Raw genomic sequence first — 12,944 nt, forward strand, 5'->3', positions numbered from 1 at the left:
CTGGCAGGACCAAGGGCCACTGTGCAGACCCGCTCCTTGATGCACTCGGGCCTCTGGTTCGACATCACCCAGCTTGCACGCTGACCCCGCCCTCCTGCCTTCCTCAGTCCAGCAGTCTCTGAGCCCCTGGTGTGCTGTCCTGTGCTCGAGATGTCTTTCTTCTCTTGCAGAGGACGGCCTTTGCATTGACACTCCCCCTAAGTTATGAGCCCTGAGCCTGACACACAGATGTCACTCACCAGGCATTTATGGAATGCGTGAACGAACCAGTGAATCCCCTAAAGTATGTGAATAAGTGCTGTTTCCTCTGCCTGGAGTGCTTTCCCCACCTTTGTCATGTCTGGCCAGGTTCTTGCCTTCTGAACTGAGCTCTAAAATGCTTTCTGGTCCATGAAGCCTGTTCCTGGCCCCCCCAGATGGAGTCAGTCACTGGCCAACACTTCTCCACTTCTGTCTTCCATTATTGCGTTTCTCCCCTTGTATTGTAGTTAGGGGCTTGTTTGTCATTTCACCAGACTGTGGACAACTGAATGGCCAGGGTCTCTCTGTCATTGTGTTCCCGGCACAGCCACTGGACATCACAGGAGCTCGAGTTTGTGCAGGTGGCTGCATGGGTGACAGATGAGCTCATCCCAATGAAACCTGCCACCAGGCTCACAGTCCCTGAGCCTTAGTACAAGTCAGACGTTTTTCTGTTTCGCACACTCCATCTCATCCTCACGCTGCCTTAAGAGAAAGACACAAACATGACCCCCATTGCACAGATGAGGAAACTGAGGCAAAAACAGCTGATACAAATGGCCCAAAGTGACTCAGGAGCCCCCACAACCTAAACCACATCACCACTGAATCAGTCTGATGGATTAATCAGTGTCATGGTGTGTAATTGCCGTTCCTAGGCAGGAGCGGGTTTCCCTGGTGGCTCAGACGGTAGAGTGCGCCTGCAATGCAGCAGACCTGGGTTTGATCCCTGGGTCGGGGAGATCACCCGGGGAAGGGAATGGCCACCCACTCCAGTTTTCTTGCTTGGAGAATCCCAGGGACGGAGGAAGGGGCCTGACCGACTACAGTCCATGGGGTCACAAAGAGACAGGGCTGAGCGTCTAACACTCTTTCACTTTTCAGACGTAATAGGGCTCAGTGTTCAGGACTCCCTTGGAAACCTGCTCTGTCTCTTCCCTTTGGGGGGATGTCGGGGCACACCTTCTGGTCATTAGTGCTGCTAGTACTCCTGCTAAGTGACCTGAGACTTTAAGCGGTTGAGACTTGGCTAAGTCACCTGTTATACTAGAAGGGCACAGGCCAGCTCCCTGCACTTTCCGGGAAAGTGCTAAGTAATACTAGGGCAGAGTGATTAGGAGAGAAGCCGTGATGAAGGGGCGTGTAGGCCTGGCAGCACACTGTTCATCCAGGGGCAGCCGGGCGTGGGGGCTGAATCGTGAGGTTGCTCAGGAGTGGTGGTCTCCTGTGAGGAGTGTAGGAATTCCTCCATCGTTAGCTTGAACGTGTTTTTTCTTTAACTCCACAAATGGGTATTGAATTCTTGAATTCTTCCTATGTACTACCTTAGAGTGGTCAGTGAGAGTTACAAAGGAGCCAACTAGGGGGGCCCTGCCCTCCAGGACTGATGGTCATCTAGTGAAGTTACAGACGTCACTGGCCATCAGGAAAACCTGAACCTGCATCCCGACAGCGAAGGAGTGGATTAACAAGCTTCTGCTAGGAATCCAGGGAGCGTGAGGAGCTACATATGAGAGGAGTGTGAAGAGGAGGTGGTCCTACAAATGGGCATGATGCAATAAAGAGACCTCTGGCCAAGGAGTCCTGGGTCTTGGGTTCTATTCCTTGATGTTTTCAGTGAGACCTTTGGCAAGTCACCTCAACATTCTAGGCATCTGTACAATAAGAGAGTGGCTTGGGATGGGTTGCTAAGATTTCTTCCTATCCCCTCAGTCTCTGATTATCAGAGAGGGATTCTTGGGAGATGACCTCTGATCAGTATGTGAAAAGTATGGTCAGTTCTAGGGGTCAGAGAAAGCAGATGTCTGGGCGAGGAGGGGTGCCACCATCAGGCCAGTGGTGACAGGCACACCACTGGAGCCTTCAGAGAAATCCTCATCCATACAAATGGTGGCTCTGCAGACCAGCCTGCCGTTTCCCTGGTGGTTTCTTCCAGAATAGGAACTGGGGCCAGTGTACTATGGCCCCAGCGATTCAACAGGCACCACCCCGCCCCCCAGGCCATGACTCTGCTGAAGACCTAGTAGTCAGGCTTGTCCCCAAACTGTGAGGGTTGAGTCGCCAATCCATCCTCACTGAGGAGTCTCCCCAGCCGGGTGGTGGTGAAGGCCAGGCCTCAGGCATCTCAAAGCTGCCCTGCCCCGCCCCACCCAGCCTTGGTTCCTCCTGGCATGAGCTGAGGCCCAAAGCAGAGGCAGGAATGAGAACCAGGCATGCAGCTCGCTCCTCCATGCCTCGCCAGCAGCCCAGCCATAGAAGGGACCATCAGCAATGGCCCGGCTGGCTGCTGTGTCCCCAGCTCAGCCCCAGTGCAGGCCGCCTACCTTACCTGTGCATGGAACCCGGTTCCTGTTGGCTGTACAGGGCTTGGCCATGACGAGTGTCAACTCAGCATGGTTTCAGAGCCACTGGTCAACATGAAATATATACGTGTGTTTTCCTTACACCCTAGCTCATTATCTCCTTCTTATAATGGTCTTCATGCTCAGTGAACAAAATTAGATGACGTGTATTTACAAAGAGCACTCAGTTATCATGGGCCACCTACTGAGTACTGTGCCCTAGCCCAGGCCTGTCCACACACACACACATACACACGCACGCATACACACACACTGCAGGGTCATCTTCCCTTGTCCACTAGGGCAAGCATGGGAAGGGCCCCTAATTTTAACCTAAGTACATGTCACTAAAGACAGTCACCATCTGCTGAAGAAATAGTTCACAGCATAGTTAGACACCAAATAGAATGTACTTGGGGGTTATTCGCAATGTATGTGTAATTTCCCACACCTGCCTGCTTTCACTCCATTCAGGTCTTTGCTTGAACAGCCCCTCCGTTGAGATGCCTTCCTCCTTTAGCCTGTTTTAGCATCTGCATCCCATCCTCCAGCCCTCTTAGTACGTTTTACGCACTCCATCTCATCTTCACGCTGCCTTTAGAGAAAGATACAAACATGACCCCCGTTGCACAGATGAGGAAACTGAGGCATAAACAGCTGATATAAACTGCCCAAAGTGACTCAGGAGCCCCCACAACCTAAATCACATCACCACCGAGTCAGTCTGATTGATTGATCAATGTCACTGTGTGTAAATGTCATGGTGCACAAACCTCATGAAGCTTTGTTGTCTTCATAACCCTAAGCACTGCCTGAAATATGCTGTGTCCTTGTCTGCTTGCCGAGATGCCCTCGCCGTGATGCCAGCTGCTGGCAGGCAGGCCTGCTTCTCACCACTGCGCTTGGTGTCTGAGCAGCAGTAGGGACGGGTCGGCGTCGGTTACACACCAACTCTTCAGCGGTTGTTTAAGGAGCCAGGGGCGCGTGAGACCCAGCAGGGAAATCGTGCGGGGGAGCAACTGGGGCGATGGGGTGCGTTCCTTTGCTGCTCACGGGTGATGAACCAGCTCCCCTCCCTGCCTCGTCAAGGATCCTGACAAGTTCCAGTTTGGCCGCACCAAGATCTTCTTCCGGGCTGGCCAGGTGGCCTACCTGGAGAAGCTTCGGGCTGACAAGTTCCGGGCGGCCACCATCATGATCCAGAAAGCCGTGCGGGGCTGGCTGCAGAAGGTGAAGTACCGCAGGTTGAAGGGAGCCACCTTAACTCTGCAGAGGTACTGCCGAGGATACCTGGCCCGCAGGTGAGCCAGGGTACACCTGAGCTAGCGGTCGGTGCGGTGGGGCGCAGGGGGCGGGTGGGGGGTGGCGGGCAGGCCTGGCTCTGAGCTGGCTGGCCTCAATCAGCCCCTGTGGGTAGAGCGCCATCCTCCGCGGCCCTGTCTATATCCAGCTTTCCCCCAGCAGCCGGGCCCCTCTCTCCTCCCCTTCCCACCTGAGTCAGTAGGTCTAGTTCCCAGGTCTCCTGTCTCCCCCAGTCTGTCCCCACCCACCAGTGCTAGCTTAGGACTGGCTGGTTTTCCAGCCAAACCTCTGTTTGCCCTTTGCTTAAACGCTTAAATAAAACAATCCTCTTTCCGCAAGAGAGATGAATTCAGCCTTTCTCTCACAGTTAACGTACACTCAGCTTCATGACTTACGCCACCAATTTCAGAATCCCTTAGGAGTTTGGTTAGTAGGGCTGAATGAAAAAGCCCGGGGAGGTCCCTTCTATGAGCTGTTGCACTCAGCCAGCATGGGGAGGGGGAGGGGGAGACTTGTCTGACCACAAGCAGCTCTCTTGGGGCAAAGCCTGATGCCAGTGGTCTGCCCTGCCCCAGCCCAGCACCACACGAAAGAGGCTACTTTGCTGAAAACGTCCCCTCCTAGTGATGTCATTGGGTTGCTGAAGTGCTGAATCAGTATGAGCATCACCAGGGAGATGGGCATAGAGGACACCCCCATCCCTCGTCGTGAGACCCACCCCCGCAGCCTTTACATGGGTCGGGTCATCAGATTTTGGACCCAGCCCTGGTTCAACATCAGTGACCTCTGCAGATCCCGGTTTTCTTGAAGAAGTGACAATAATCTCTAGGACGCCTTGCATTTGGAGGCCTAAGTTTCATAAGTGACTCCTCAGGCCTCTCGGCTTGAATATCGAAACAAGCCCAGAGCAGGCACTCACTGTACTGTAACGTTAGAAGAGTGCTCCGGCTCCCCCTCATGTCCTTGTTATAAGCTGTTTATCCAAGCAGAACCAGAGATGATGAATACTGTTAATTACCTGAGAACAGTTGAGAGGTGGTCTCTAGAATGAAAGCTACAGAAATGAGAGAGTTGTCAGTGGTATCCACACTAAGTTGTCATCCACAGTTAGGGCATCGCCGAGCACCCTGGTGCACAGGACTCTGTCCTGGGTAGTGGGATGGCCCGTGTTCTCCCTGTAGGGAGTTTGTATTCTAGAGAGAGTGTTCAGGGAGAGCTGCCAGGAGTCAGACTCATTTAAGCAAGCAGAGCAGGGCTGAGTGAGTTACCGCCCACTCCAGAGTTGCACTAGATGATGTCCAAGGTCCTTTCTAGCTTTTAATATTCTTAGTCTCTCGTTGAGCACTTGCTATGAGTCTGACACCAAACAGAGCCCTTGCAGGGGCTAAAAAGTGTTGGATTGACTTTATGTCTGCCTTGAGGGGTGAGACGGGGAATGTAGAAATTAAACAGAGGGAAGTAGATGCCCACGTTGCAGTGCATCCCTGGCAGAAATGCTGAGAGGTGAGAAAGTAAAGAGAGGTCGCCACAGGCCTGAGAAGGTGACGTTCATTCAGCAGATACTTCCCATGCGCTGCTGTGCCAGGCCCTATACTAGATGTAGGGGTACAAGGATGCTAAGACCCAGCCCCTGACCCCTCCGAGCCCAGTGAGGTCCAGGGACAGACCCGAGCGTGAACACGTGACATCCTTGAGGGCTGCCCAGTTATAGGAGAGGCTTTGTGGGTCAGGGAATGGACGGATGAGGATCAGAGTTGATCAGACTTTGAGTTGTAAATATGTGGCAAGAGTTTTTGGATGAGGTGGAGGAAGCCAGTTCTTTTCTGAGCTGTGTCTCAAGGCCTCGCTATGGTCGGTAACGGTGACACAAGTTGGCCTAGCCGGCAGGTGACCAGGCAGGGCCGAGGGGAAAGGGTTTGCGTTCACGAAGGGTGAACACCGCTCTCTCCCTCCCCAGACTGGCCAAGCATCTGCGGAGGACCCGGGCAGCCGTGGTGCTCCAGAAGCAGTACCGCATGCGGAGGGCCCGCCAGGCCTACCAGAGGGTCCGCAGGGCCGCCGTCGTCATCCAGGCCTTCGCTCGGGGCACGTTTGTGCGGAGAATCTACCACCAGGTGCATAGCCGCCCCCAGGGACTCGGGCTGCGGACTCAGCCCTGAGCAGCAGTAGATGGCTTGGCACTAGCCTCAGCACTTGGGCACTTCTCACTTTTTTCTAAGTAATTTTGCAACTCTGCTCCCACCGAATCCTGACCAAAGTCTCATGAGGCACAGTGACTCAGGGTTCACCAGAGAGACAGAAGCCACAGGAGATGCATGTGTCTGTGCACGTGTGGATAAGGTGTATTATGAGGAACTGACACATGTAGGTATGAAGGCTGAGCAGTTCTCGATGTACCGTGTACACACTGGAGACTCAAGAAACCCAGGGGAGTAACTCTCCCCAAGTCTGAAGGCCTGAGGACCAGGCAATCATGGTACAGTCCCAGTCCAAGGGCAAGAGGGCTGAAATGGTAAGGAATCTGCCTGCAATGCAGGAGACCTGGGTTCAGTCCCTGGGTCAGGAAGATCCCCTGGAGAAGGGAATGGCAACCCACTCTAGTATTCTTGCCTGGAGAATCCCATGGACAGAGGAGCCTGGCATGCTACAGTCCATGGGGTCACAAAGAGTCAGACACAAATGAGTGACTAACACTTTCATTCATTCCGCAGACATTTATTTTGCAGGGCATTATAGTGAGGGCATTGGTGATGCTTTAATTTCCTGAGTGGTTTTTTTTACTGTGTAGGAAAAAAGAAAGACCGAATTACAAGCCAAGTTAACTGTAAACCAGTAACCCGATTGACAATCCCACACAACCATCTCACTTCGCCTCCAGCTGACAGGCACCAGGAGCGGATCCACATCTGTTGAATGGGGGGCTATCAGCTGGATGATCTTTAAGCCCCTCTGACTTGGAGGTTTTTGTTTTTTTTTTTTTAGACTGTGGTTTCCTAGTGAGTTAAAAATTAGAAATGAGGATTTGACAGCTGCCACCGGACTTAGCTGCAGCTTGTTCGTAAGACAGGCGGCCACCAAAGCCTCAAGTCATAGGGCAGCGGTAGCTCGCCGACCTTGGCTCTCGCCTCCCCCGAGTTGTGCACGAGCCCCTCGCTCCCATGGTGTAGCACAGACCCACCAGGTGTGTGCTTGTCCCCTGCTAGGTCCTCAGGGAGCACAAGGCCACCGTCATCCAGAAGCACGTGCGGGGCTGGATGGCTCGCAGGCGCTTCCAGCGGCTGCGGGGCGCGGCCATTGTCATCCAGTGCGGCTTCCGGAGGCTCAAGGCCAAGCAGGCGCTGAAGGCCCTCAGGATCGAGGCGCGCTCGGCGGAGCACCTGAAGCGCCTCAACGTGGGCATGGAGAACAAGATTGTCCAGCTGCAGCGGAAGATCGACGACCAGGTCAGTGTCTCTACTCCCACCCGGGGGTTGGGGCCGGGGTAAGACTCCACAGGCATGTTTGAGAGAGACCCACGGCTTCCCCTGGGGAGCTCTCAATTGATCCCCATGCAGATTCACGAGGCCATTCTACAGGTAAGCGAACTGCGCATCCAGAGCATCAAATACTTGGCCAAGATCACAGAATTAGGAAGTACTAGAACCAGCGCTCCAGCCCCTGTCTGCCTGATCCCGCAGCCATAATGAGGGTGATGTTGGTTTCTTAACCCCAAACGTCACTAGAGAGTCAGTCCTTTCCTGTGTCGTGGCTAAAACGGGTTTCCAGAGTTGAAAGCAGGCTCATTGGTGCCTTGGGCTTGTGGGGTGTTAGTGACCTCAGGACCAGGCTCCTGCAATGCCTAGAGGGTTTCTGGTGCCTCCTGAGAAAGAAAAGGCGAGGATGGAGGGAAGGAAAGGGGTGAACGTGCCTGGTGCAAGGGATGGAGAAAGAGAGAGTTGGCATTGCCTTGGCGGTCACTGGTTTTATTGTACCTAATCTACGCTAGGCACTTTTAAAGCTTCTCATGATCCCAGTAGGGCAAGAAAATAAATGAGCCATTTTACACCTAAACCAGCTGCCCTAAATAGGAACCCCCAAAGTAGTCAGATGTTACTGCCTCTCTGTTCTTGCAAAAAAAGACCAATCTTCTGGAGAAGGGACTGTCACCCTGGGTGTTTGTCTCTGTGTGAGTCCCATGGGAGTCTCATTTGGCTCGGCTCCCTGGTGGAGAAGTGAGACAGAAAGCTCGCACAGGGTTGGCCCGCAGTGATAGGTCAGGTCAGGGAGGAAGACACAACTGCTCAGAGCATCGGGAGTAGACAGGAAAAATGGCTCTCTGGGCTCAGCCATGTGGAAAACACAGGCGCAAGGCGGACCTGTATTGTTGCTCTCATCACCATCATTCTTATTACTTTATGGCTATTGACGACTGGCTGGGAAAGACATTTGCATAGTCAAAGTGCCCCCATTAACCTTCTGAGCAAACAGTGTGGTCCGAGGAAGGAGCAGGCTTTGCGAGCACCACTGTGCCGTGCGCGGAGCCCCGTGTACTGGCCGCCTCTTCCAGCCATCAGTCCCTGTGTTGCCATTGCTGATTTCCAAAGTTAACTCAAGAGGTTAAAAATAAATCTAGTATTTTACACTCCACGTGCTGGAACATCAAAGAGAAGCAGATTTAAAAGACCTGTTTTTAAAAAGAGCTTTTTGCCTTAAGCTTCCTACTTGGCAAACATCTATGAGCAGTGGCCGGTGTTACCCTCCCTGGGCAGGGCGCCCTGTGTGCAGAGGGTGAGGAGAGAAGGCAGGGAGGGGGGAGTTAGGTTCTGTTTTCATATGTCCCTCCCCATGTTGCTCAATTGTGTGCCAGGCACTCTCCTCACGTGTTAAGTCATTTAATCCTCACCACATCCTGTAAGATTTAACGTTATTCCCATTTTAATCTGAGGCACAGAGAGACCAAGTAGCCTATGAGGTCGCAAAGCTAGGAAGTGGCATGGTTAAGATGGAAACTTGGCAGTTTGGTTCCAGAGAATGTTCTGCCACGTCCAGCCAAATTTGGGGATATCTGCATATTAGGAGATTCTTCAGACATGTGAGGATTCCTCAGTCCAAGGAAGACTCTTAGTTTTGTTTTGAGTTCATTCTCGTAGACAGTATCATCCTTGGACCAGCCAGTGTTTTGTAGTGGAGTGTGTGACCTGGTGTCAAAGAAGACGCGTGGCTCTCTGTCTTGAGAGGAGTCATAAACAACCTGTGGAACCAGGACATTAGAGTCTCGTTGTATTGCAACCTCTTAGAAGGCGGGGCTCACCTTTTGTAAGCGAATGCGTTTCTGTTTTGTGTGTAATGCCTGGAGACAACTCAGGAGGCTACTCCCCAACGCACACAGATTCTTAGCCAGGAGGATAGGAGACACGCATGCCAGGAACAACATAGGTGAAAACATCCCCAAGTGTTTGGCAGAGTGGCCTGAGATCATGGACTGAGTCCCAGCTAGATGGAAGCCTGAGTCCTGTCTCAGTTATACTTGCCGCCAAAGCTGACAGGAAGGGATTATGGCCAAATCTTTAACTGGGCCTTGAGTTCCTCGGAGGCTGCTGCTGCTGCTCAGTCGCTTCAGTCGTGTCCGACTCTGTGCGACCCCATAGATGGCAGCCCACCAGGCTCCCCTGTCCCTGGGATTCTCCAGGCAAGAGTACTGGAGTGGGTTGCCATTTCCTTCTCCAGTGCATCAAAGTGAAAAGTGGAAGTGAAGCTGCTCAGTCTTGTCCCACTCTTAGCGACCCCATGGACTGCAGCCTACCAGGCTCCTCCATCCATGGAATTTTCCAGGCAAGAGTACTGGAGTGGGTTTCCATTGCCTTCTCCAAGATCTGTAACTTCTAACTCAAAAATTCACTGATCCCATAAAGTGGTTCTCAACTCCAGGCTGCACTGTAGAATCACCAGGGGGCGCTTTTTTAAAAAGTGTCCCCAGTGTCCCCACTGCCAAGAAGACAGCAAAGGAGGAAACTGCAGGCTAAAACCAGGGTGAGGTTAGGGCCCAAAAGTCAGGTCGAAGGTTTTGTGCACACAGCTGAAGAGACGATGTGAACTTGGCACCAAGTTCCCAAACAAACAGGAAGAAGGAAATAGGATAACTTGAGAGCTGCTGCTGCTGCTGCTGCTGCTAAGTCGCTTCAGTCGTGTCTGACTCTGTGCGACCCCATAGACAGAAGCCCACCTGGCCCCACCGTCCCTGGGATTCTCCAGGCAAGAACACTGGAGTGGGTTGCCATTTCCTCCTCCAATGCGTGAAAGTGAAGTCGTCCAGTCGTATCTGACTCTTAGCGACCCCATGGACTGCAGCCTACCAGACTCCTCCCTCCATGGGATTTTCCAGGCAAGAGTACTGGAGTGGGGTGCCATTGCCTTCGGAAAGCATTTAGAAGGGTTGGTGGTGTCCGTGGTGCTGAGACATTTTTCTGAGGGTGTTCATAACCTGTGATGTAAGAAGCTACAGCCTTCACAGTATCCTTCAGCAGTAAGTGCAGTGATAGCTCCTGGGACGGTTTCATGCAGTGTCCCTGGTGGAGGCCTGTGGTGTGACATTTTTTCAGCCCAAAATGGTATAACCTATGAACTTGACTCTTATCAGTTTGTCTTTATTCAAGCATATGTACAGTGAGATGGCCAGTTGAGCTTACAGTTTTGGGTTTTTTTTTTTTAATGAGGGTCAAGTTCCTTAGACCTATATAAGGTTATATTAAACTATATTTTAATGAAAAAATATGACACAAATGTATGGATTCAGTCAGTAGTCTTTTCAATCAATTTGATAAAGTATACTTCATATGCATTTGGTTAAATTAAAGTAGTTAATATTTTATGATTCATGTACATCTGAAAAATTATAGGGGCAAGTCACAGCTTTATGGCCTTCTATGCCTCAGTTTTCTCAACTGTGAAATAGGTGTATTAGTTAGCCTTGATTAGTAGGTGTATTAATCAGGAGTTGGTGATGGACAGGGAGGCCTGGCGTGCTGCAGTCCATGGGGCTGCAAAGAGTTGGACATGACTGAACAACTGAACTGAACTGAATCAGCCTTTATGTAGGACTCCTGTGAGGAGAGAATGAGTTGACAGATGTGCATCATGCAGCACGGTGCCCTTGAGCAGTGGATGCAGTGGATATCTGAGGAAGCTGAGGAGAACTGGGGTCCCCAGGCCCCCCAGTATCAGGACAAGGCCCTCCCTGGTTCAGGACAGAGCTGCCCAGGTCTCGGGTCACACTGACCAAGATGGCTCCGGGAGCCTGGCCTGCCTTCGCAGGGAGGGTTTCCGGGGTCTTTGAGGGAAGGATTGGCCCTCACCGGGAGAGCACCTCCACTCCCGGTGCCAGGCTTGGCTGCACAGCTGTGGGCACCTGACGTAGACATCATGGTGTGAGGAGGAGGCAGGACGCTGTGAGGCCCTTCTGGGGTCTCCCTTTCTAAAATCATGCCTCCAGAACAGGAAATGTGCAGCCACGGTGTGTCCCCAGCGATTACTTCTGGGTGCCGATGATAGTGAAATAAGGGGCTGTCCAAGGGCTGCCGTTAGGAATCTCCCACCCACACCCCTGTTGGCCCGTCTTTTCACCATTCCATTCTCTAGGGGACCACTCCCCGCAACCCAGGAGAAGAGGGTGACCCTTGTCAAGCACGTACTGGGTGCCGGCCCCCAGGGAGGCCCTCAGTCTCCCTGAACCTTGGTGAAACCTCTGAGGATGGAGTTACTGTGGCCCCTCTTTCACACTGAGGAAGCCGGGCACACGGAGGTGCAGTGACCAGGACGGAGCTGCGGCCTGAGCACAGGTCCGCTCAACTCCAGCCTCTTAACTCCTCAACTTCCCTGAGCCTCGCCTCAGCCTGAGTGTCAGTGAAAACAAAGAAACTGGCCTCCTAGGCGTGTCATCTTTGCACATGGGTCCTGGCGTGTCATCGCTGCCCGCAGCAGGGTGTCACACCACGTCGTATGCCTGTCTCTACACCCCACACCTGCTCCGTCATGAGTGCCTCCCCCCTGCCCCCCAGCCTGGTCCTCATCCCCACTCTCCCTGGGATCTGACCCAGGCCACGCCACTGGGAGGAACCTCACTTCCTGCCCAGAACAGAGCAGTGTCGAGGCGGCTAGTCCAACTCGCATCCCCGTCCTGTACCCCACTCCCCTTGTGCAGAGACCCTTCAGCCTCCCGGGAGACCCAGATCTGGGTGGGCAGAATAGACCAGCTTTGGGTTGTTTAAACAGATGCCGCCTAATTGGATTTCTCATTGGTGATGACTTAGAGCAAAGCTGACTGCCAGCCCAGATATGGGAGTATGTCGGGTTGTAATTGGCACGTTTCCTCAGATGGTGGGAGGATCTCTTTGTGATGGATCAGTGCTGGGATTGTGCTGCCTGGACACCAAACATGGGTCTCAGCCTTGAGGTCCCAGGCATCTGCTGTGTTGTACTGGGTCCAACACCTGTTCTGCTGCTGCCCCTCACTGCTCCCCATGACCTTCCTAGCTGATGTGAAAGAGTCATTGGTTCCTGATGCCAAGAGCTGTTTTACTCTGAGCTCCTGCAGAGAATAGCCATGGAGAATGATGATGACTGTTTGCTGCCTACTTGATGATCGGGAGAACTCTGCATCTTTCCCCTCCACATTCCCTCTGACCGCCTTCAGCTGATACGCTCAACTGCAGCACCTCTCTGCCCACGTTTGCCCTTGCAAACCAGGCTGAGGACACAGCCCTGGGTCCTCAGGGCTTGCTGTGTATGAGCTCACCTACAGTCTCCCTCCCTGCCCCCTCTGTACCTCCACCAGGCACCTGGGACTGCTTCTCACTTGCCTGTTTGCTTGAGTGGGTATGTGATTGGGTACCTTGTCGACAGGGATGGGTTTGGCCAGGGCATCCGTTTCTGGAGTCAAACTCTTACAGGACCAGCGGACAGGTGGTGGGAGGGCTCCCCCGGCCCCGTGGAGGGCCTCCTTGGAAGAGGGGATGCTAAAGAGGTCCTTTGTCTCAGAGTCAGCGATTAGGTTGCAGCTCTTTGTTGCCAGTGAGTCCGAGGGCA

General features: G+C 53.0%; 1 protein-coding gene across 2 annotated transcripts in view; it reads left to right on the forward strand.

Moving 5' to 3' along the window:
- MYO5B (myosin VB) overlaps window positions 1–12,944 on the forward strand; it is a 331,025-nt gene that overhangs the window by 259,841 nt on the left and 58,240 nt on the right. For both annotated transcript variants that reach the window (XM_025273190.3, XM_025273191.3), the window contains exons 19-21: window positions 3,672–3,883; window positions 5,842–5,998; window positions 7,088–7,327. In XM_025273190.3, coding sequence (XP_025128975.3) covers window positions 3,672–3,883; window positions 5,842–5,998; window positions 7,088–7,327 — 609 coding nt within the window. The remainder of the gene's footprint in view (window positions 1–3,671; window positions 3,884–5,841; window positions 5,999–7,087; window positions 7,328–12,944) is intronic.

The sequence above is a fragment of the Bubalus bubalis genome, chromosome 22, assembly GCF_019923935.1.
Source record: "Bubalus bubalis isolate 160015118507 breed Murrah chromosome 22, NDDB_SH_1, whole genome shotgun sequence".
Lineage (NCBI taxonomy): Eukaryota > Metazoa > Chordata > Mammalia > Artiodactyla > Bovidae > Bubalus > Bubalus bubalis.